Source organism: Archocentrus centrarchus, chromosome 16 (assembly GCF_007364275.1).
Source record: "Archocentrus centrarchus isolate MPI-CPG fArcCen1 chromosome 16, fArcCen1, whole genome shotgun sequence".
Lineage (NCBI taxonomy): Eukaryota > Metazoa > Chordata > Actinopteri > Cichliformes > Cichlidae > Archocentrus > Archocentrus centrarchus.
Window position 1 is genome coordinate 3,209,448 of NC_044361.1, and position 23,364 is coordinate 3,232,811.

At 40.9% G+C, this 23,364-nt stretch overlaps 1 protein-coding gene across 1 annotated transcript in view; it reads left to right on the forward strand.

The window, feature by feature from the left end:
* Positions 1-23,264, forward strand: part of septin7b (septin 7b) — a 23,314-nt gene extending 50 nt beyond the window's left edge. The window contains exons 1-15 of the mRNA XM_030750694.1: positions 1-127; positions 584-585; positions 2,712-2,814; positions 4,487-4,593; positions 6,175-6,275; positions 7,448-7,582; positions 12,609-12,726; positions 13,457-13,549; positions 13,641-13,737; positions 13,929-13,980; positions 15,031-15,159; positions 16,030-16,050; positions 18,153-18,288; positions 20,718-20,860; positions 21,757-23,264. The exon at positions 1-127 is cut by the window's left edge and continues 50 nt beyond it. Coding sequence (XP_030606554.1) covers positions 124-127; positions 584-585; positions 2,712-2,814; positions 4,487-4,593; positions 6,175-6,275; positions 7,448-7,582; positions 12,609-12,726; positions 13,457-13,549; positions 13,641-13,737; positions 13,929-13,980; positions 15,031-15,159; positions 16,030-16,050; positions 18,153-18,288; positions 20,718-20,860; positions 21,757-21,796 — 1,281 coding nt within the window. The 5' untranslated portion in view covers positions 1-123 and the 3' untranslated portion in view covers positions 21,797-23,264. The remainder of the gene's footprint in view (positions 128-583; positions 586-2,711; positions 2,815-4,486; positions 4,594-6,174; positions 6,276-7,447; positions 7,583-12,608; positions 12,727-13,456; positions 13,550-13,640; positions 13,738-13,928; positions 13,981-15,030; positions 15,160-16,029; positions 16,051-18,152; positions 18,289-20,717; positions 20,861-21,756) is intronic.
* The last annotated feature ends 100 nt before the right edge of the window (positions 23,265-23,364 follow it).

Genomic DNA, 23,364 nt, shown 5'->3' on the forward strand with positions numbered 1-23,364 from the left:
GCATAGTTTCGTAGAGTGTGGGAGGCGTTGCGTGCCTCTTTGTGCGTAGCTCAAGCAAAAGTAGTGAGGGGAATGTCGGCTTGTGAATGATCGGTGTTTGAGGCGGCAGGGAGCGTCAACGTTATGGGTGAGAACGCTACAGGCAGCTAATGTCACGGATTATTCAGAAAACCTTGCTGTAAACTGTAACTGTGATAATTTCAGTTAAGGGAATTCACAATTTTAACAATTCAGGTTCAATCGGTTTAGCTTGTGCAGTTGTCTGAGCAACCAACGCCCAGTCGTCCGCCTCCAGTAGGATTGGAGCTAGCTAGTTGTTAGCCTCGGTTCGCTAGCAGGCTGCATAACCTAACGGGAGTGTCATTTCCTGTCTTAAGCTCTTCAGCAAAGTCTCCAATTAAACGTTTCTGTGTGTTTTATGGGCTAACGCGTTAACCTCAAGCCACCCTTTATATAAATCTTGTCTATAATGTTAATAATTTTCCTAACGAGCTAAGTTGGTGTCGTATTTCATATTTAAACAGCTCATGTTAATGCTAAGTTGCATGCTTTCAACCTCAAGAAGCGTTATTATTGCTTTGAGCTGTTGCGGGTTTCCATTTAACCTTTTCTCTTAAACGTGTGATGACATTTAATTATACAGGATTATGCAAAATTGAGTTGTTGGCGCAGTCGTGAAGCCTTTTAAAAATGTTCTTTTAGCCAGCGGTGGGTGCTGCATTAGTGTGTGATCAATAATTTGATCAAACTCCCATGATTGGACTATCTGGGTTAGGCAGTCAAAGCCAACTCTGGGGGATGTGTCAGGTTAGGAGGGGGAGGAGGGCAAGGCTGCCATCTAATCTGGATTAAAGTGGATCTAGTACCTCAGAGTTCATGTTTTGACTTTTAAGTTCATTAGCGCCAGAGTGTGGCCTCTAAGTCAGAATACTGTACCTGCTTTTTTCCCCCTTCCCTCTCTGTCAAAATGAAACGCCAGATTTGGTGTTCTGCAGAGAAAAGCTTTCTTAAATCCGCACAAGCAAACTGTAGCTCTCACCTGCTACCACTTCCTTTAGCAAACCTATCACAGATACCGGAAAGGAAACGCGCTGCTGTAATTTTAAAATGTCAGTTGTCACATTTTTTAAGTTAAAAAATGTTTGGTTACCTGTCTGCAGAACCTAATTTATGGTATTTCCTAAACTGAGGCAGCATGATACAGCTAAAATTAAACTGCATATCCTGTAGGCAAATCAGCACATTAAGTCTTGGTATCACACAGAAGACACGTGGGCTGCTGTTGGTGGGCTGGAGGTGCTCTGGTGTAAGAAGCAGAAATTCTGTCTTAGCCACAGGCAAAAATAAAAATCTGCAGCAGTGGATGCACCTTGCTTTATGGTGCTACTGACATTAAAGGAGCAACAACTGGCATGAATTATTTTGCCTGCAGGCTTCACACCTAGAGAGGACTGATTCTGGAGAAGGGTAGTTGGTTTGTGAGGCGGCCTGAGATTGATTTTTTTGTTTATTTGTTTGTTTTTGTGTGTGTGTGTTTCTGTGCTCGGCCCTCTGTTTTTCTGACCCTGGAAATGTTGCCTGTTCTTCCACACTGGGACTGCATTACATCGATCAACACCAAACAGCTGTAAGTACAGATATGACGTTTCATGCCTGAAATGTAACTGAATAGCAGTTTTTTTTTTTCAACCATTTTGTGCAGATAAGCATCTCAGAATGTTTTTTTTTTTTTTTAGAACTGTGAAACTAAAGACAAGTGACTGAACAAGACAGAACATTCACAAAATACCACATGTATAAACTAGTGCTGGGCAGAAATGTGTTTCATGCTATTTTCGGGGTTTATCAAGGATTTTAATATCATCACAAAGATAAGACATAAGTACAATAAATAGACTACTATAAAGTTCTGTTAAAACTGAAATATTTGGCACAGGGCTGTTGAGATATATATATATATATATATATATATATATATATATATATATATATATATATAAATAAATAATTTTTAACTGAAATACCTCCAAACAGCAGGCACAGCTCGACTCTTGGAACAGCTCTGCTCTTCTTTCTTTATCCTCCATCTGTCTTTATTGCTCCACTCAGCAGTGGAGCTCCTCCCAGCTGCTACCTGGCTTTCTAGCACTACCCAGCATGCCATTCAGCAGTGCAGTTTTAGAAATAGTTTTGGTTTCAGAGATTATTGTGTGCCACAATATTTGTCTTGTTGAACAGAGTTAGAGTATTAATTGTTAATTTATATAATCCATATGATTCAAGTGACAAGGGTGAACAGTTAAGACAGTTCCCTGCTGAACACACTCATTAACTAGTGGCTGACAGTGTAATACATTTGTACAACTTTTAAAGCCCCTGCGGGTGTGTTGTCTGTTCACCAGTTTGAAGGTATTTGAAACATTGCATGAAATCATGACCGATAAATCGCCCGTCGCCAGTGTGTAGATGTGCACAGCTCCATTCTGGGATTTGTCATGCTTAATGTGGTTTAAATTTATAACACATCTTGAATATTGTGGCTTCTTAATATATTCAGTAAAAACTAAACCAGCTGCAAAATAAAAATCGGAGAATATTTTTTTTCTTTTCAACACAGGTTTTTAAAAGCAGTCTGTTTCAGTTGAGGCAACATGGGAATAGGTTGATGAAGATTTCTTTCTTTTGTTTTTCTTTTTTTAACTTTCTTACAGCAACAGAAGAACCTGGAAGGATATGTCGGCTTTGCAAGCCTCCCCAACCAAGTGTACAGGAAGTCTGTCAAGAGGGGCTTTGAGTTCACCCTGATGGTCGTGGGTAAGAACACATGCTGCTCAGCGCTCAAGTTTTCCCTTGTTTTATGTGAATCATTTCATTGTATTCCTTGTGGTTGGCATTTTAAAGTCTTTGACTGTGTGGTTTGTTTTAGCGAGAGAGCGAGATGTGTGTGTGTGTGTGTGTGTGTGTGTGTGTGTGTGTGTGTGTGTGTGTGTGTGTGTGTGTGTGTGTGTGTGTACACAGCCATGTTTATACACAGGGGACAGACCCCCAGCTTTGTAGCGTTAATTGCTGAGTCAAAGAGGGGGTGTGGATTGTAGTGCTGTTTGAATTAATCTTAATGTCAGGTCCTTGACAGTGACTCCCAGCAAACAAGCATTTGGGTTGGATTTATCTCAAAGTGCACTCAGCGAATCAGAAATGCAGACATTCTTTTACAGCGCTCGGATGTGGTGGTTGACACTGTGCCAAGATCCTCCTCGGCTGATCAGGCCGTATTTGGAGGGACAGTCTATCCTAGGGTCAAAACCATTTCCTGTGGTGGGACCGAGAGAATTCATACCCAGCATGCATCTAAGAATGTGATGTCTCCTGTTAACAGCACAGTTTTCTTTAGAGGCTTCACTTAGTGCTGCTAATAAAAATCCAAACATGTTAGTGAGTATTTTTTTTTTATTTATTTTTTTTTATGGCTGTTATACGATAATTGAAGTAGAGGATCGCTTTTACTTCCCCCTCTCCTTCGTTGCTGTTGGATAGTGACCAAGTAGGCCTCTGGGGCCTGTGAATGCTTTCGTCTGTTTGTAACAAATATGTTCATTTTGGGGATAATTGCTGAAAGGATTAAACAAATGGCTTTGCAACAAGGAAAGAAGAGGAGGTCCTCTGGGCTTTCTGGTACTTAAATGGCTGCCATTGTTTTTATGGTATCACCCGCTTGCATGGACACACTCGCACTCAGCTTTTCTTGGCTCAGATTAGCTGCGAGCCCACATGTCCCTGCAGTGCTGCTCACATACAACACAATGCGTCACCAGCGTGGTATGATAGAGGAGGGGAGGATAAAAGATAAAGGAAGACAAGAGACTGAGATGTCATCACTGCCAGTGGCTGGCTGGCAGGCTGGCAGATCTCTGCATGCCTCATAAAAACACATGACCCAACAACCTGTTCAGCAGCTCATTTTACAGGCTTGTCAGCCATTCATATCGCAGTATATTTAACAAGCTTCTTGTGCATTGATGCATGCTGTGCATAAAGTGTATGACAAACAAATGACACTGTACAAGTTCCACACGTTCCCCTTTGATTGTAGCTCTGGCATAAATGATGGCTCATTAAATATTGACTTGTGGCTATCAGCCAAGGCAGGCAGTGCCAGTGGTCATTTCCACTAATGATTCTTTTCATTGGGAGCTTGGACACTGGGCACACAATGGCAAACAGAGCTTGAGAAGTCTCCCAGACTGCACAGCCAGTCAGCTGCACATAACAAGAGCCATTGTCCGTGTTGTTTTCTTAGCCTTTTAACTGTTAACCCAAATGGAACAGTGTCTTGGGCAAATGTCAGTTGCATCCCCGGATAGACACATGGCCTTTTATTGTGTGGACGATGCCAAAAGTAGACTCTGAATGGATGTATTGCAAGGGGTTTAAAACATTTTATTCTGAGTAATGCTGTGCCTTACAGTCTGTCTTTGTGTTTTTACAGGTGAATCTGGACTGGGCAAGTCCACGCTGATCAACTCGCTGTTCCTAACAGACCTGTATTCAGCAGAGTATCCTGGACCGTCACACAGAATCAAAAAGACTGTGCAGGTACACACTGGCAAAATATACCTGCTGGTTAAAATGAGTTAAACATACCTGAACCTTTAGCATGTGGTGTAATAAATTGTAATAAATAAGGTGTTATTATACAAGGTAGGAAAGATTTTCTGCATCTGTCCTTGTGGCAGCTGCAGATGTTTTTCTTTCTTTCTTTTTTTTTTAAAGTATCACAGTTATCATCAGTACCTGTACCTCCGGACAGGTGCCGATGATAAGAGCGAGATGAACATTTGATATTTTAAACCACCAGCAAAAACCCATCTCACAGGCAGTTTTGGCCTACAAGGATTGTTCACTTTGCTTGTGTGTTATAACACAGGCATGTATGTTAATTTATCACATTATTTTTATTATTTTATCTTCATTATATCACTGTATATAGTCAGAAGCAGTAAACAGCTGTTCATAAACTCAAACCAAATGAATAATAAATACAGATATTTCTTCTTCTTCTTCTTCTTCTTCTTCTTCGCAATCTACATATTTATTGTATATGACAAAGTAATCAATTACAGGCATTATTAGCGTCACTGTTCGAACACTTATTCAGAGATATGCATGAAAATACATTCCAGTTACCTGAAGTGCCACCGCACTAAAAATTGTTCAGGCAAATTTACAAACAACAAGGTGCACGTAATGTCACTGTTTGTTTTGAGATCGGCTACTACACATAATGTAAATAATTTGTAAGGATGTGAGTGTTATAAAAATAATTCCCAAAAGCTATAGAGATGTTGATAATCCTGGTACCCTGGGCAGTTGATACAGTAAGTTTCATCAAGACTGCTTAACGCATCAGGGAGGTGTTAGTGGACAGTAAGACAGACGTACGCTCCAATCACAGTAAGATTTGTCCTGTGTGTGATAGATGTGGTCCTGCTGAAGAATCACTCTCACATTTATTCTGCTGTTGTTCAGTACCAGTATTTTAGGTTTTCTAACCAATGTGTTATATTGAAATGCCAGAGTAAAAAGCAGACTTGAGAACCTATACCTCGCTCCCTGTATGTCACTCAGATTGATCCCTGAAGAAAACAGTTTCTCCAGCGTTTATCGTTATGAAATATATCTGATTATTGGAAGGAGGGGGGAGTTATGGGGAAAAGGTTTTGTTATTTTTAGATATTTCTCTGTTTCTCAAATCATTCTCACAATGGTTTGAGCAAGTGTGACTGTCAGCTGAGCATATGACTTTATGCTCATCTTCCTTGATTACAAAACATTGTCCTGGATCTTAAAAGCCTGAAAGTGCTGTCCTTGGACTGTCTGGCTCTTGACTCACAGCGTTGAAATCCTCAGTTGCTTCATAGCTTTTCTGGTTTTTCAGCATAGTTATCAATAGCACAATATGAGCGCGCATGTTGCTACATGTTGCTTGTTGTCTGATATTTTCTGTATGAGTTATGAAATCTTGGATGCGAGTACCTCAACGTGACGATCATTTTACACTTCTTCCTCCGCATTGTGTCTTCATTTTCATTACTAACTTAACAGGTTTGGTTTCAAAGGTGGAGTTTGTGGCGGAGGTAGAACTAAGCATTCCTGTCGTTCTTTCTTCTGTGTCAGGTGGAGCAGTCCAAAGTTTTAATAAAGGAAGGCGGCGTCCAGCTGCTGCTCACAATAGTTGACACCCCAGGGTTTGGAGATGCTGTCGACAACAGCAACTGGTAAGGATTGGCACCGCCGTCATTTTTAATCCTTAAAATGTCAAAAGCTACTCTGTGACATTTCTGATTCAGCAGTTAGGTGTGGCAGTTCAGCACATTACTGTAACGAACTTTCACAAGTGGATACAAGTGCCAAAATTTGTCTCTGTGGCCCCATTAATCTGAAAAATCCCATCAGCCACGTGAATCTTCAAAAAGAATTTCACCTATTTTACCACAGAATTTCAACCACTTGCTTATTTTGGAGGTGTTACTCTTGATTTTTATATTTTTGGAGTATGGAGAAGTGAAATATACAACTTAAAAACTTCTTCCCTTCATGTCTTCACTAAGCTTCGGCCTATATTTAATGTAAAACACCAAATAATTGCAATGGCACATTTATTATGACAGTGTATGAACAAAGTTGTTTTATAGACACACAGTTGCTCGGTACGATCCTTCACTCATTTTGTCACAGACAGAATAGTGGTGAAATTTAATGGATCATGTACGTGTCCAAATAAGACAGGATATGATTTATGCTGGTCCGATGGTTTTATAGTCTTTGTAGCACTTCGATGCACACAACACAAGTTTTAGACATCTAACATTCATCTGGTGCCAATTAAGCGTGAGGCGACTGTACTAACTACTGAACCAGCAATCTAATTATTATATTGGCTTACTCATGCAACTGAATTAATGAGCTACAATTGAGATTCACAGATACAACCGTGATGTCACCAGTGCCTGATTGGACAAGTTGGCAATTGTTCCACTGTCCTTTCGAGTTGTAGACATCCCGCTCTTAACTCCTGAGCCAGCTTAAACATCCAGCTACTCGGAGTCATAGGTGAGAGCTGGTTAAGCAGTGAGCAGAAGTCCATCCATGAGATGTGGCTGAAATAAAATACAGCCTCTACTTTTACATCCATCATTGGGAACATTAATAATCATGGTACAAAAATGCGTCTTGGCAATTTCAGACTCCCAAAGTCCACTTCTACCTGGGCAAACGTGTATGATTTGACAAATCTAATTAACGTATCTTAAAATATTTTATCAAAGGAATAATCATAAAATAGTATATGTGGCGGTTTTGACACTTGCATCCACTAGTGAAAGATGTCTCTGTTCGGTTATGTTTGGGTCTTTGTTTCTTAGCTGAAGCTGTAAATCATGTTTCGCAGCTGGCAGCCAATCATTGACCACATAGACAGCAAGTTTGAAGACTACCTGAACTCAGAATCGCGGGTGAATAGACGACAGATGCCCGACAGCCGAATCCACTGCTGCCTGTACTTCATTGCCCCTTCAGGACATGGGTGAGTCCAGCAGACACATTCAGTTAATAGCGGCTCTCTTATACAGAACCTCCTTTAACACTACACTACGCTACTACAGGCAGATCCAGTGAGAACCAAGCTCTTAAACTGTTGGGTTTGAAGTCGGGGGATTAAAAGCATTGGACTGAAGAAAGGAAAAGGTGGTGAGGGGAAGGGTGAACAGTGAGAGGAAATGGTGTAAAGAGGGAAATGAAGGGTCAGTAGTGCCTCAAAGGTCAGAGAAGCAGGTTTGTGACTGGAAGAAAAGGCTGCTGTTGACATCATTGTGCAGTCTGGAAAATACAGAGAAGGGTCGGCAGTTAAGCATTTCCTCCCTGAGCAGTTTGAGGTAAAATAGTTTTCAGGGGAGGTGCTAGATGTCGCTACTCCTGCTGAAACCAGCAGCACTGAGCTGTAGTCATGCTGGGCTGCTTCAATTTCTGCAGTAAATTCATATCTTGACGTTCTTTTTCTCCAACAGCTACTTCCTCCCCAGCTGTTGCTTTAAGTGATAATGTGAGACTGAGTCAGCTTGACTTGCAAAATAAGGGTTAAAAATGAAGGCCTGTTAGGAGGAAAAAAGTGTGTGTCTCTGCCCGTGCGTGTGTATGTGTGTGCGTGCGTGCAAGCAATACCGAGACACTGGCTAAATGCCCAGCAGATGATACTGATCACAAAAAGATGACTGTGTGGAATTTTAATTATAATGTTTATTATTCATAAGCTACCAGATCTTCTATAGCAGGCTGGCATGCTCATATGGCCTTTTTTTGTGTACGTGTCTTGAGTGATGCACTTTGGTTAAAGATCAGAAAGTGTGAGAGTGATGAATGTGAGAAACTTCAGTGGTTATTTCCTGCCCTGGAAACCAAAAAAAAAAACTCTTTTCACATCAAATTTAAATGCATGAATGGGTTTCATTCCTTTTAAAGTGAAAACTTAACTTCTGTCACAGCTCTTGACCTTTTAAAATGGACAAAATGCTGTTTTTGTTTCTTCTAGTGTTGTGTCTGCTGTGTGGCTTTGCAGAGTTTGTGAATATGCAAATATCCCTGCTTGCTTACATGCCTTTCAATCTGCTAATCGTGGCTTACTGTAAGCAGTGAACGAGGCTCCGTCCTGCTCGTCTGTTGTGTTTGTACAATCCTGCGCTCTGTACTCGCATAAGCTTTACTTTCATCCTTGAGGATGGGCAGTGTATGCTCTGGCATAAACACAACTGCACACTCACAGAGCACCCCCTCACAAAATCCAGCTGACTTCTCTCACACAGCCGCACAATGACCTCCAACACTGTGATACGCTCTGGCTATCACAACCCCCGCAGCTGAACCCTGGTTTTCCTTCAGGCTATGAGGGGGGGGTAACTTGAAGGCGAGGTTATCTACAGGTCTAGGAAAGCACTGAATTCAGTTCAAGACTTCAAAGTATTGAAGTACAAGGAAGACCTAAGCAGTTGTGGATTTTACTGCAGGATGCTGTTGAATTTGTTTTGTCTTTTTTTGCTGTAGCTATCAGATTTATTGCAAGCAGTGTTAGTGTAGAAAGCACCAGCTGTTACAGAATAAAATGTAGTACTGAATACAAAAAACAAGCACAGCAAATGTCAGAGGACATTAAAGTGACTCACTGTAACGGAGTGTACAGTGTTGTGGACAGTATAGAGTTAAAATTAACAATATATGAGTCTCTGCTGTGAATGGTTGGTGTGAAAGATTTCCTGTCATTGTGGCAGTGAAGCAGAATCGGTCTGTTCAACAAAGTGCAGCCCTGCCTGTCCAGTAATTTGTGCTGAGTGATGGATAGCAGTTTTTGTAGTGATAAAACTTCCATCCTTCAATTTTTATGACTTTTTGGGATCCAGATTACATCAATGTAGGAATTATATATAATAATAAATCTAGTTCATATCATCGATGTTGATTTTCATGTCATACCTTCATACTTTTTGCTCAGTCAGTCTGCATGTGTTTTGTGGACTTGGAGAAAGCATTCGACTGCATTCTGTGGGTTTTGGGGGGGGGGGGGGGGGGGGTGTGTGTGTGTGCTGTGGGAGTGTGGTGTGTCTAGCCTGTTGTTACGGGCTATTCAGTCCCTGTACAACTGCAACTCGTTTCCTGTGGGTGTTGAACTTCACCAAGGCTGCCCTTTGTCGCTGATTCTGTTCATACTTTTGATGGACAGAAATCCTCGGTGTAGCCAAGTGGCGGAAGGCTTCCATATTCTCATCTCTGCTTTTTGCGGATGATGTGGTCCTTTTGGCTTCATCAGGTGGTGGCTTAATCAGGTGGTGGCTTCATCAGGTGGTGGCTTCATCAGGTGGTGGCTTCATCAGGTGGTGGCTTCATCAGGTGGTGGCCTCCAGCTCGCACTGGAACGGTTCACAGCCGAGTGTGAAGCGGCAGGTATGAGAATTAGCACCTCAAGGTGTTTCAGGATCTCGGGGTCTTGCTCATGAGTGAGGGGCGATGGGAGCGGGAGATCGACAGACGGACTGGGGCTGCAGCTGCAGGGATTGGGACGCTGCACCGGTCTGTCGTGGTGAAGAAAGAGCTGAGCATGAAAGCAAAGCTGTCAATTTACTGGTCAGTCTATGTCTCTACCCTCACCTATGGTCACAGGCTTTGGGTAGTGACCGAATGAACGACATTGTGGATACAAGCGGCAGAAATTTGCTTCCTCTGAAGGGTGTCTGGCCTCTCCCATAGAGATGAGTCGGCTCCCTCTTGGGTGAGTTGTTCCGGGCATGTCCAAGGACATTCTGGAGAGATTATATCTCTTGGCTGGCCCAAGAACACCTCTGTGTTCCCCCAGATAAGGTGGAGGAGGCGGCTGGGGAGAGAGAGGTCTGGGCTTCTTTGTTTAGGCTGCTGTGATCCGGCCTCAGATAAGTGGAAGAAGATGGATGGACCTTCACATACTTGGATCAGTACAGTCACGTCCTCTACATCATTTTTAAACCATTTCCTTCATCATTGGCAGCACAGTGGTGGAGCAGTTAGCACTGACACATCATAGTAAGAAGCTGGGGCTTTTCTGTGTGGTGCTTGCCTGTTCTCCCTTCTGCCAAAAATCCAAATACATGCACGTTGTGTTAACTGGTGATTCTAAATTGGCCATAGATCTGAGCTGGATTGGTTGCTTGAAGTGTGTAGAATAAAGTGCTTTATAAATGTTTGGTTTAAAATGTGACTTGTAGTCATATTTTTAACTTTGGTCAGGAAGACTAGAAAAGCACTGTATTAATGCAATTACACTACACTATTAACATGGAACAAAATTTTTTGGTCATCTGTTTTTCTGTTGTATATTTTTTCGGGAAACACTGACATATCGACATATTGACTGATATTTGCCTTTGTTGATGTTTTATTTGTTTTGTCTGGTTGGCTGTTTGCTTTGTCGGCCCAATTTTGTGCAGGCTAAATGCTTATTTTTAAGATACAGATTTGTCTCCCTGGAAAATAGGGGAAATAAATAACGGCTAAACAAATAAAAAAGAGAACTGAAAATAATATCGGCGTCAGCAGTCAGCCATATTGTCCCACAATTGCACAAACGGTGGATCCTGAGTAGGAATGTAAGAATTCTCCAGAACACGATTCTGGATCGTGCCTTGGAGGGATAAATGGATAAATCTTTTTATCAGGGCCACAAAAATTATGATCACAGTTCTTGAGGTCATTATTCAGATCATGAGTGTTTAACATGATTAAACCCAGATGTTTTGAAGAAAAGTAAAATTATTGAACTTTTTAAGACAACCACTACAGTGGTACAGATTTTCTCATTTTCTCTTCAGCGCATCTTTTTCCTTCACTTTTGTCTTTCCAAAAAGATGCGCTGAAGGGAAAATGAGAAAATCTGTACCACTGTAGTCATTTTATCTGGATTATCTTGCTTTAATGGTAGGTTTATTCAGGCATTAACAGCTCTGCTGAGGTATCACTGCCTTCTGTGTTGTTGCTGTTACAATACAAATACAAATATATAGTAGTATGCACTTACTATTTCACGCAAATGTTCATCCTGCCTTTTTTCCTTTCAGTCTCTCCGTAATAAAATATTTAACCATATTTGTACACAACAGTCTGGGAAATATGTCTGTTTGGGCTCAGCATAATTTTCTTCTCAGTAAAGAGAGAAATCTGGGACATGTTTAGCTTAGCCAGACTGGTGTTAAATCACATAGAGGTTGTTGATAGATTGACATTCCTGTGGTTATTTTGTGTAGAGTCGAAGTTGGGAAAACTCCAAACCTTCTGTTTTCTGTAGTTCTACATGTACTTTCTGTGATTTCTTTTTTTTTTTTTTGTGTATGACTCACTCAGCATTTAGCAGTAAACTGTCTGCTTTGTGTTGTGTATCATAAAAGTCCAGCGTACCCACGTGTTTGCAAACGTGCAAACTTCCTTTGTGAAACAGAGTCAATGAAGTAGCTTTTTATTGCTGCGTGGTATCACTGTGGGTTGTCTTAAAGAGTTTAAGAGCAGCACTGTGTTGAATAGTATCCTGCATGACTACATGCAGGATACTAAGTATCTAAAAGCACTAAAAGCATCAGACTTTACTTCAGGGCACATTTACTCTAACCTCAAAGAATCAATAAAAGATGCGATTATGTTTTATAATAATATACAAAGTGAAGATCTTAAGCATAACCCATTAATTCCCTGATGTAAAATGTTATTTGTCCAGCACATTAACAGCCAAGAATAGCAATGCTTTCCCATGACTGAGAGGTCATATTCCTAGACATTACAAACATCCGTGAGGTGTTTAGGAGTGAGGAGTTCTATATTTGGCTTAGCTCAACTTATCTTGTCTGCAAAAGAGCCAACCAAGAAGCACCATCAAAACCCGTTCAGCCTCTGAATATCTTAGTCACTTCTATATAGAGAGAGGAGTAAACACCACAGCAGTTTGGTTATTTATTTTATGCTTTAATGTGCCACACTGGGTCAGTGGGTCTGTACCATCTGACCTGATTTCGATGACATGTAAAGCTGTATTTTTATCTCTGCAGACTGAAGCCCCTGGACATTGAGTTCATGAAACGGTTGCATGAGAAAGTCAATGTCATCCCCCTGATCGCCAAAGCAGACACTCTCACCCCCGAGGAATGCCAACAGTTCAAGAAGCAGGTCAGTGGTTTCCACAGCTGCAAACTCCTGCAGAAAAACTATCTCAGAGCCCCCACCCACCTTTTTTTTTTTTTTTTTTTTTTTTTAACTCTTGTGGTCGTTGGTACGAGAAAACACCATGTTTGGGGTTTTCTGTAAATACAAAAAAGAGAGAGCTAAATTTAGCCCTGTGCTTTTATTTAATGTGTTGTGCTCGGTGGTAATGATACCACCCAACATGTCCACCCAGTACAGCACATTGTGACTAGCCAGCCAAGGTAAATTTATTTTGTGTTTCGAAGTAATAATTTGGTCAGACGTTTTTGTGTAGCACCTTTCAATAACCAGGCTGAGGAGGGAGCTTAAGATTACGTCCAAAGATTTCAGCGCTTCCAGCTGAAGTGGAATCAAATCACTTTATCAAAAAGGCAGAGAGAGAATCGACTACATGTGCTTTGTGTCCAGAGTTCGTATCATACTGTGACACGGCACAGCGGATGAGACCAAAGTACCTCTCAGATTTAACTCTTCTGTTAACCATCAAAGTAAACTCAACCTCTGTGGCACAGATGTAGCTGGTGTCAAAAACAACTTAACCTTACCTGTTTGAAAAACCGCAAAACGTGACAATTACCGATGTAAAGTCTCCTCTGAACAGACACATTACAGATGCCAGCCTGGTGTTGTGCTTCCTGTTTGACCATTTCCTGGTCTGTCAGAGTGACTTTAAGGTCTTCTTTCCTCCTAATAGATCATGCGGGAAATCCAAGAGCACAAAATAAAGATTTACGAGTTTCCTGAGACAGATGATGAAGAAGAGAACAGACTGGTGAAGAAGATAAAGGTATGTTGAGTCAACAGTGTGTTGTAACCCCAGCTTCATGTACTTCTAGTACTTATCCAAAATGTGTGTGTGTGTGTGGTTTTTTTTTTAGGACAAGTTGCCGCTGGCTGTAGTAGGAAGCAACACCATCATTGAGGTGAACGGTAAAAGGGTCAGAGGGAGACAGTACCCCTGGGGGGTTGCAGAAGGTAAGAGGCAGAAGAAGTAATAAATGCATCTAAGCAAACAAAAAGAGTCTCATAAAAGGACAAAGTTCTTAGAAACATGTGTCGCTCTGCATGGTTTATTAGACCATAACTGTTACTTGAGTCTGAGGTGCAAACAGGGTTATATGACATTTTATCCTGGTGACTGACTAACGCCTTTCTTTCCATTACAGTTGAAAACAGTGACCACTGCGACTTCACCATCCTCAGGGATATGCTCATCAGGTACTCAAGGATGCAGACAGCAGAAAACCTGCATCATTTCAGTGGTTTCAGAAGAGAGCCATGCACGTTTTCTTATAACATGAGTGTTTCCCTCACAGACATTACTTCATCACCTGTTAGTGCGTTGGTTTTATTTTTTTCTGACCAATGAAGACAGTCTACAATTTGACAGTTCTCTCGGTCTTATTTTGAAAGTTCAGTTGCTGGCCTGTCCCATCTCATGTTTCCCCTACCGAGCACACCGATGAAATATCAGTTTCACTCAGCTGATTCCCCAGAAAGGATCTGGTCCAGCAGTAGGACCAGACCACTTTAACTCTGACATCCTACTGCTGTTATATTAAAACCACTTATATTAAAAAAATGTTATATTAAAACCACTTTAACTCCAGTCAGAGTTAAAGTGGTTTTAATATAACATTTTTTTTATTACTTTTATTTTCATTTATTTATTTATTTTTAAATATTAGAAGTGTTATTCGTTGGAGAAAATATTTAAAAAGTTCAGAGTAGGTGAAGGTACAAACTAGCAGTCATACAGAGATCTCAGTCTCACTGAACACCTGCCGCTTCAGGCTGTTTGACCACAGTGACAAAGACTGAAACTAAAGACATTTCCTGTGTATTTAGTTTTATAAGTACATGTCATTTAAGTTGGTTTTTACATTCGTAAAAACTCTAGTTTTTATTTAATTTAACATTTAAGGTTTAGTTAACTAGAATAACTGACAGCTGATGTCTGTAGTCCTCGTCCTGCTCTCAACCAACAGAACCTGCAGCAAATAGAGAACTGCTTAATGTGCTGAGCTCACCGAGGCTGCAGCAAGGACTGCAGTGACCAGCTGCGGTCCATGTCCTCAGCTGATTATATTGCAGCTGTTACTTGTCTCAAAGTGCTTTGCAGTGAAAAAGTTATTTGTGTAATTGTGCATGCACACCCAATAAAGTAAATGCAATCATCACCTATAAAATTAAAAATGTAGCTGAAACAACAGTTTAAATGTTACTCAGAGAGCATTTTAAATATATATTCTCCTTCATCCACCCCAGAACTCACATGCAGGACCTGAAGGACGTGACAAACAACGTCCATTATGAAAACTACCGCAGCAGGAAGCTGGCCGCTGTCACCTACAATGGAGTGGACAACAACAAGACTAAAGGACAACTGTCCACCAAGTAAGTCCCGGGCAAAGGGCACAAGACACAGCAGTTGTAGTTAAGGGGTTGAGGTTGAGGTTACCTATCTGAGTAAGAACTTTGTGAAGCTAAGTTTTAAATAGAGTGGACCCAGGTTACATCTGCATGATCATAGGATGCACATTGTAGGTTGTTATTTGATTAAATGGAATCAGTGTTGCTTCTGCAGATGCTGATGTTGAAGGTTGTGGTTAATACGTTGAACCCATTTCGTGTATAATTTTCGAAATGGAAGATGTTGCAGACTTTAAAACTTCATCTTTCAAATTTGCATGTGTTAAACTGAGTGGAATACATTTCTAAAAGCAGTGGGATGAACATTTGGCACATAGGAGACTGCAGATGGCTGTGTTATCACATTATGTAATCATATTCTTATTTTATTTAAGTATTCTGGTTCCAGGCAACAGGAAAAGACAAAGCTGGAGGATGATTTCTTTCACTCAGCATTGAATCCTGTGATTTGTGTGGCTTTTTTTTAATTGTAGCTTCTCACTCTACTAATTTGCCACCAGTTTCAAGCTTGAATTTAAAACACAATAATGATTAATTCTCATTAATACAGAAATAAGCAAATGGCTAACCCACTCAGCTCCACACTGCTGATGCTAACACACAGCTAAATATTTGACCGACTCCGTTTGACGCCCAGCTGACACAAAGCTGACATTGTTAATTTTTCCACACTTTTTTTTTTTTTCTTCCATTTTGCAGTGAAAATGTAGCTTCAGTCTCAGACTAATGAGTGTCGTTTTATTTTAGTGCATGATCTCATCATTGCATGCTGTGTGTGTGTCTGTGTGTCTGTGTATGTGTTTGGTTGGTTGTGTTTTTGTTTTGTTTTTTTAGAATTGACACAGTTGAAGGAATGTAAGTGGTCATTTTTTTTCACTTATTTTTCACACCTTAAACATCTTCCTTCCTCTCTCCTCCCCTTTGACTCCTCGTTGGCTTGGGTCTGCTCCCGTTGACTTTTCCCTGTCAGTAAAGGTTTCGAGAAGGAAAACTGTGGACGGCCACGCCTCCTATTGACCACAGTTTAGCAGCCAGGGCCGTGATGCTTTCATTTTTTCCAGTCGACAGTCTTTCCCCTTTTATATTGCTGCCTCCACCTGCTGCTGCTTTTAGTCCCGCTTGGTTTAACAGCAGAGACCTGCACATGAGATGTTTTAAGCGGTTACCAGAACTTTAAAAAAAAACAAAACAAACAAACATATTGTTATGTATTTTTTTTAAAAAAAAGAAAGACAGAATAAAACAGCATCTTAGCATTTCTTCAGCAAAACCATGCTGGTGTTTGCAGGTCTTGTTTCGCGCTGCGCACTCTGACCTCTCCACTCTCCCTCTGCACTTCAACAGTCCAACAGTGCATATTAGTTTGCATGTTTACGCTGACGGTCAGCTTAGTTTCATCATCCGTGCCCCACCAGAAGTGGCTCTATGCCCCACAGTTCGAGAACGTCTGGCAGAGTGGATGCAGCAACTACTGTGCATGTGTGTCACAGAGATCCACTCCACTCTGCCAACATAAATCTGGACCAGTGTTCATTTTTTACATGAGGTCTGTGTTTTGTTTTTTTTTAAAAAAAGCAGTATGCAGTACATAACTAGCATCTGCATTGATTTTGCCAGTACCAGCCAGCAGTTGCTTAGTATCTTTAGACAGTCTACTTCAGCCTGCAGATGTTTATGCTGCTTGTATACCTGGCAGAAGTCCACATAAGCTGCTGGAGTGCCGCAGTTTCAGTTCCTTATCGGAAAGGTTCAGTCTGATGGCAGGTGAAGCTGTGACAGTGTTCTGAATTTGAACTGATATACGAAACAAAAATGTCTCTGCCAGCTTGTTGCTTATCTTGACAAGCAGTCCACTTTGAAAATGCAGCCTTCACCAGACTGGAATTATAACTAAATATAGAAACTATCAGGCTTAAAGAAACCATCTTTATATATCAAGATTCAAAAACTTTTAACTCTCCAAAGTAGTCTGCTCCCTCAGGACTGTGTGAAAAAGAAAACAAATAAATGCTAACTGAGATCTGCTGATTTCAAAACATGCGATGAAGCAAGCACCTAGCATCCTCTAGCACTCATTTTTTCCCTCCTCCTCCTTCAAACTTCTCTGGCTGCTGGTTGTGCCTTTCTGGCAACAAAGCAACATTTTAACATATTAAACTAAAAAAAAAAAAAAAAAAAAAAAAAGAGGGAGAGAGAAGCTTTGCGTCAGTCAGGTTTCACTCCTGCCGTCATTCTCTCGAGCTGCATTCCTCATAAGTTCAGGTAGCCGCCCTGCATTCTTCACAGCAGGTCTCTGTTCACTTGCAGTGCAAAAAATCAGCATGGTGAGCTTTACTAATGTTAACCCACCTCCTCCACTCGCTGTCGGTGGTCACAGGTTCCTTGCACTGACTTTTGGATCCCTCCCCTGGTTCCCAAAATTGGCTTGTGGTTGGTTTCCTGTTCCTGTCACAGCCTGGATCCTCCATTCCTAAATCTCTCCATTTTCCCTCCTGCACATGTTGTATTTGTTTGAAAAAGGGGAATAATGCTGTGATAAAATTTGTATATAGTTATGGAAATGTACTACATTGATTTTTAAAGTCTATAAAGGTTAAAGCTTCTTGTTTCTATCAGCTCAGAGGGGAGAAATCCTGTCATGTATTTGTCTCAGTTTAGGCGACAGGAGTAAGCACATCATTTTCCAACCTGGTGCTTTTCGTGGTTAAATTTCATGCATTATCCTGCTTCTCTGTTTGCAATGTTCCAGTCTGCATGCAACAGGATCTGGAGAAAAGGAAATGCTGAAATAAGACTTTCATTTGCAGACAAAACTGTTTAAAAAAAGTTATTCCAATAATGAGAAACATTAGAGCATACTGTTAAGTAGGATGGTGCGGGACACACTTTGTAGTTCATGTCTAAATCTGTATGTTTGTGCGTGTTTTTTCGTGTGTGTTCACGTGCTTCCTGCACAGGAGTCCTCTGGCCCAGATGGAGGAGGAGAGGCGAGAGCATGTGGCTAAGATGAAGAAGATGGAGATGGAGATGGAGCAGGTGTTCGAGATGAAAGTCAAGGAAAAAGTGCAGAAGCTCAAAGACTCTGAAGCAGAGGTAAAACACACGCAGAGACGCGGGTTCATGAATATTGCAATTCATGCCGCGGTGAAGTTACTCATGTCTGTCTGGGCTCCTTCCTTCCTCTTATGCTGACGTGTTTCAGCGGTTAGATGTGTGAGGAACCCATACGAGAGCACGTGGGTGATTGTGTGTAAATGAACGTTGCTCCTTTGCTCACGTGTTATTTTAATCCGTTTGGATTATTGCAGGAATTTTAAATCACACTGCAGCAGTAATGTTACAGAGACTTTTAAAAATGTCTCTTAAACAAATATGAGGCTAAACCTGAACATTCCTGGTGATGTGAGAGAGGTTTCTTATTTTATACCACTACATTTAAAAGTGCACAGAATCTGCCACAGTGTGCGAAGTCTTCTCAGCCATAATGAATTAAACTTAGTGGTAATTTTATAGTTTACAGTTGTGTTATTTTGATTAATATTACTTTGAAAAATGCTCGAAAGTCTACAGTGGAAGTTTAACTGCTGTAGCACCGTTTGAAAAATTGATATGAGAAAATTACAACAGGAAATGCCGGCATGCTGCCCGGCTCTAGTGCAAAGACGTAAATAGCTGATATTTGCAGTTTATCCAGCTTTTCTTGTTTGTTTTTTTTAACCTGAAATCACAACAACAGACTCTGAACCTTTTTTTAAAATTTTTTTTGGCTGGTTTCACAGCTCAGTATGGGCATAGCTGCTGCTGCTGACAGACGGAGGATTCATTTAAAATTAGAATTTCTCCTTCTCCTCACTTAGAAGGTCTTGAATAATCAGGTCCCGTCAAACCCCAGAGCACCGCATTGTCCCAGTGGAGCACTTCGCTCTCAGGCTGCTGGCTCACTTGTGGTTTCAGGGGTGTTTAAGAGGAGAATGGGAGGCAGAGCCTTCAGTGTTCAGGTCCCTCTTCTATGGAATGTTCCTTTTTTGATGGAGCTTACATTCACGGCTGGATCAGGTGACCCTGAACCCTCCCTTAGTTACACTGCAATAAGGTTTTACTGCTGTGGGCCTCCCATGATGCACTTTCTCTTCTTCCCTCACCTCTTTTTCACTCTCCATGTGTTTATACACTACTCTGCATTTAATCATGAATAATTAATTTTAAATTCTGGCTTTTTTTTTTTTTTTTTTTTTTTTATATTCTGCCTTCTTCTCTCTCCCCTCACCCCCAGCCAGTCGAGTCTGGTTCTGCTGGAAGTTTCTTCCTGTTAAAATGGGAGTTTTTCCTTCCTGCTGTCCCAAAGTGCTGCTCACAGAGGTCATCTGATTGTTGGGGTTTCTCTCAAATATTGTAGGGTCTGTAGCGCCTTTAGGCAATAGTAGTTGTGATTTGACACTATAAATAAAACTGAATGAAATCCTCAGCTTAAACATGAACGTTGGTGAGATAAACAAACACAGACAGATTGTGCTTGATTTGTGTTACTATGCCACAGCCTGGGACTTGTCCCGGTGAAAGGTGTGATTGGCAGTAATGTGATCTGAACAAAGTATATTGATTAGTGCAGGGATGAAACCCCCGCGAAACAAAAAGTAATAGGCTGGACTTGTGTATCAATCTCATTATGCTAATAAAATAAGCTAATATTCTGCCAGTGCAGACAAATAATGTGAACAGTGCAGACACACCAGCACCTGGGTGTAAATGCAAACAACGCCCACTACAGTGGGGACTGGATCCAGTACTATTAATCATGCTTTAGTTTACAATTTGAAGAAGTTATTTTCTGTCTGTAGCTAAGCTGTGAAATGCAAACCTTCAACCAGCTTCTGTCTGCCTCTGCTCTTACTTTACAATATAAACGCACCATGAGGTGACTGCTGTTCTGATTGGTGCTATGCAAAAACAGTTTAACTGAAGTAAATAACAGACTGTAGTCTGAGACTGCATCTCTAGTTGATAACTTGGAAGTATTTAAATTAACTCCCTTTTGGGTCTTAGGTAAAATATTCTGCATAATTAATCAAACCCTGTAAACTGAAGGAAGTTGAACTAAAAGTTCTAAATAAGCCTTCAGACTAATAAAAAAATTCTTCTCGTGATTTTCAGGATGACTTGCAGCGTAATTTCCCTGAAGGTTAGAGTCTCGGCTCATTTCGTTCTTTAATCAGCTGTTCTTTCCTCTCCCGGGAGTATTCAGCTGCCACCAAACTGAAATTTGTCTTTATGCGTGTCAATATTAAAAAAGAAACACATTAAAAACATGGTTTCTCTTTGACGAACTTTAAAGGGTTATTCCGTCTCATTCTGTCTAACTGCAGCACGTACTGTACTGGGAACAGAGCTCAATAATAGTTCAACTTCCTCAGTGCGTGCGTGCGTGTGTGTGTGTGCGTGGCATTCAGCTTATTTATGCCTTATGTGTGGCACTGCTTTCAGTCCAAAGTGCTCACAGCATCCTCTGTTCTGTTCCTCTTTAGCTTCAGCGGCGTCATGAGCAGATGAAGAAGAACCTGGAGGCTCAGCACAAAGAGTTAGAAGAGAAGAGACGCGTGTTCGAGGAGGAGAGGGCAAACTGGGAGGCCCAGCAGCGCCTGCAGCAGCAGCAGATGGAGGCCACAAGGTACAGCGCACACGCCGTGGTTCAGATCTGCACTTTAACCCCGAATGTGCATATATATCATCGCTGATTCGCAGGTTCAGCTCTGTAGTGTGACAGAACAAAGCTTAAATGTACATCACAGTTTTACTGATTGTGGGCTTTCACAGGGGAATAAATAGATTGGTGGGTGCTTCATTTTCTCAAGTTCTGCATTAAATGAGAAAATGCTGTTTATTTGTCAGACTGCCAGCTATTTACATACTTCATAAAGGTCAGCCTTTATGTTGTGTCTCTTTATAGTGAAGTGTGTCATTTTTAAAGCTAGCAGTGGCTAAAAACAAACCCTAAAGATGCCAGAGAATGCATTGCAGCCAAAATATTATGTTCCTCTAAAGCGGGGGTTAATTTTCCCGACTGAGTAAGCTTACCAAGAGATCAAATTAATATTGAGCAGAGCTGAGTTCAGCTTGTTGGTGCGGCCCTCCACAAAAGTCCCAGTTTCTCATATGGCCTATTGGGAGAATGAATTGCCCACCTCTGCTCTAAACTAATTTATAACACTTTTGAATTATTATTGGATGCTTTTATTCTAAATCTGATTTGGATCAATTAGGAAAGAAACATCATTCAGCGGTGGTTAAATCTTAAGAATGGTTTTATTCTTATTTTTTATCGGCTCACAGTAGAAACACACACATTCATTTAGGTGTCAAGACCCGAAAATATTGAGCAGTGCTGTTAAAGACGGTGCGTACTTCAGCAGCCGTCATATGAAGCATTGCTCAGCGGGTGTTTATTTTACAGTTATAACTTACAGAGTGATGTTTGTATTTGTTGCCGCGTGTGAAAAATAAAAGCTCAGATGTTTTTAAAGTAGTGTCACAGATGTTGATGGTTTTCCTCCTCTTCTGCTTCAGGACCCTGGAGAAAAACAAAAAGAAAGGAAAGATCTTTTAAGGACAGTCGGCAGGATTACCCCAACTCGAATAATTTCTGTTTGCCAACGTTGCCGGTCAGGACACCAGTGTGTGGCTCTGACATTCCCCCACCTCCTCATCTTCCTCTCTCCTTCTCCCCGGTTCTCCCCACTCTCCTCCCCCCTCTTCAGCTGTCCCCGCTCTGTCCGCCAGCACAGCCGTGCTCCTTCTCCCAGCCGCTAGAGGGCGCACTGGGGGCATTTGTGGGTGTGTGAAGGGGCGCGGGGGGTCTGCATGTAAGGCCAGAACTGCCACCGCAGAGCCCCCCCGCTGCCTCAGGACTCATCATCATCATCCTCCTCCTCCTCAAGGAATGTGTTTACCTTAACAGCAGAAACAAATAACCCCGTTTTAGTAAGGCCAAACCCATATTATTATTTTAATTATTATTATTGATGTTGTTATTATTATTATTATTATTATTATTATTGTTGTTGTTGTTACAACTGAATACTGTCCCCACCCCCACATCTGCTGCTCTTTTTTTCTTCCCAAGGTTGCTTTTAAATGACTGATGTGTCGATTTGCAGAGAGCAAAGAAAAATATGAGGGACGCACCGATATCACATGTCATTCACCGCGGCCGATGTTTATCTGTTGTCGCTTAAATTTCATGCTGGATAAATTTTCTAAGAATGATATGAAGTGCTTTCTGCACAAAGTGGGGAAAATGTAACAATAAATGTTTTAAAAAGGCAGACAGTTTTTTCTTTTAAACATCGGCATCGGCGCGTCCCTAAAAACACCCACAGGTCATGTCTGTACAATCAGTTTTTGTTGAATTGTATTTGTTTACAGGAGAAATTAAAGTATATGAACATTTAACCTGACCTTCAAATGTGTGTCAAAGTGAGAAGAGGATGAGGCATTAACTAATCCTTTCTGTTTTGGTTTTGAGTGTACCTGTTAAACCTGTAACCCTCGTCCCATCAGTGCAGCAGGCTGAAACAAAAACAGTGTCGGCAGAAAAAATTGACAAAATGCACCTTTGGCCTTTTTATAGATTAAAAAAACCAACATGGCTAAAGCTTCTTCTTCTTTTTCTTTTTTTTTTTCCTGAAATGTAACGCTTTCTTTTTCCTGTGTGTTTAGCTATTTCCACTAGCCTTGGACCACCATTTATATTGTTATATTTCACTTTAGTTTATTTTTATATATACCGAGCCAGCTGAAGTAATAACTTCTTTTGTATGTTTAGAAAATCCTCAGAGACTTGACAGCAGCGTGTCCACTGTTAAAGAGAAACACTTCCACATATAACAGCGATACGAGACACACTGAAAAAAAACCAACACACACTTTATTTCAGTTACTCTGCGGAAACGATCAGTGGGAAATGAAGAGTCAACACCACATTTTGCTTTGGCTATGTACTCCCATCTCTGTATTTTTAATTTTATTTTTCATTTGTAATGTACAAAGTCACTTAATAAACCTGTGATATTGAAGAGTGAGATGGATTTATTGTGGGAAGATGTGTCCTCATTATGAAGGGAGGAGAACAGTTTCATATCAGTGAAATATCAACTTCCAAAGTAACAAACATTC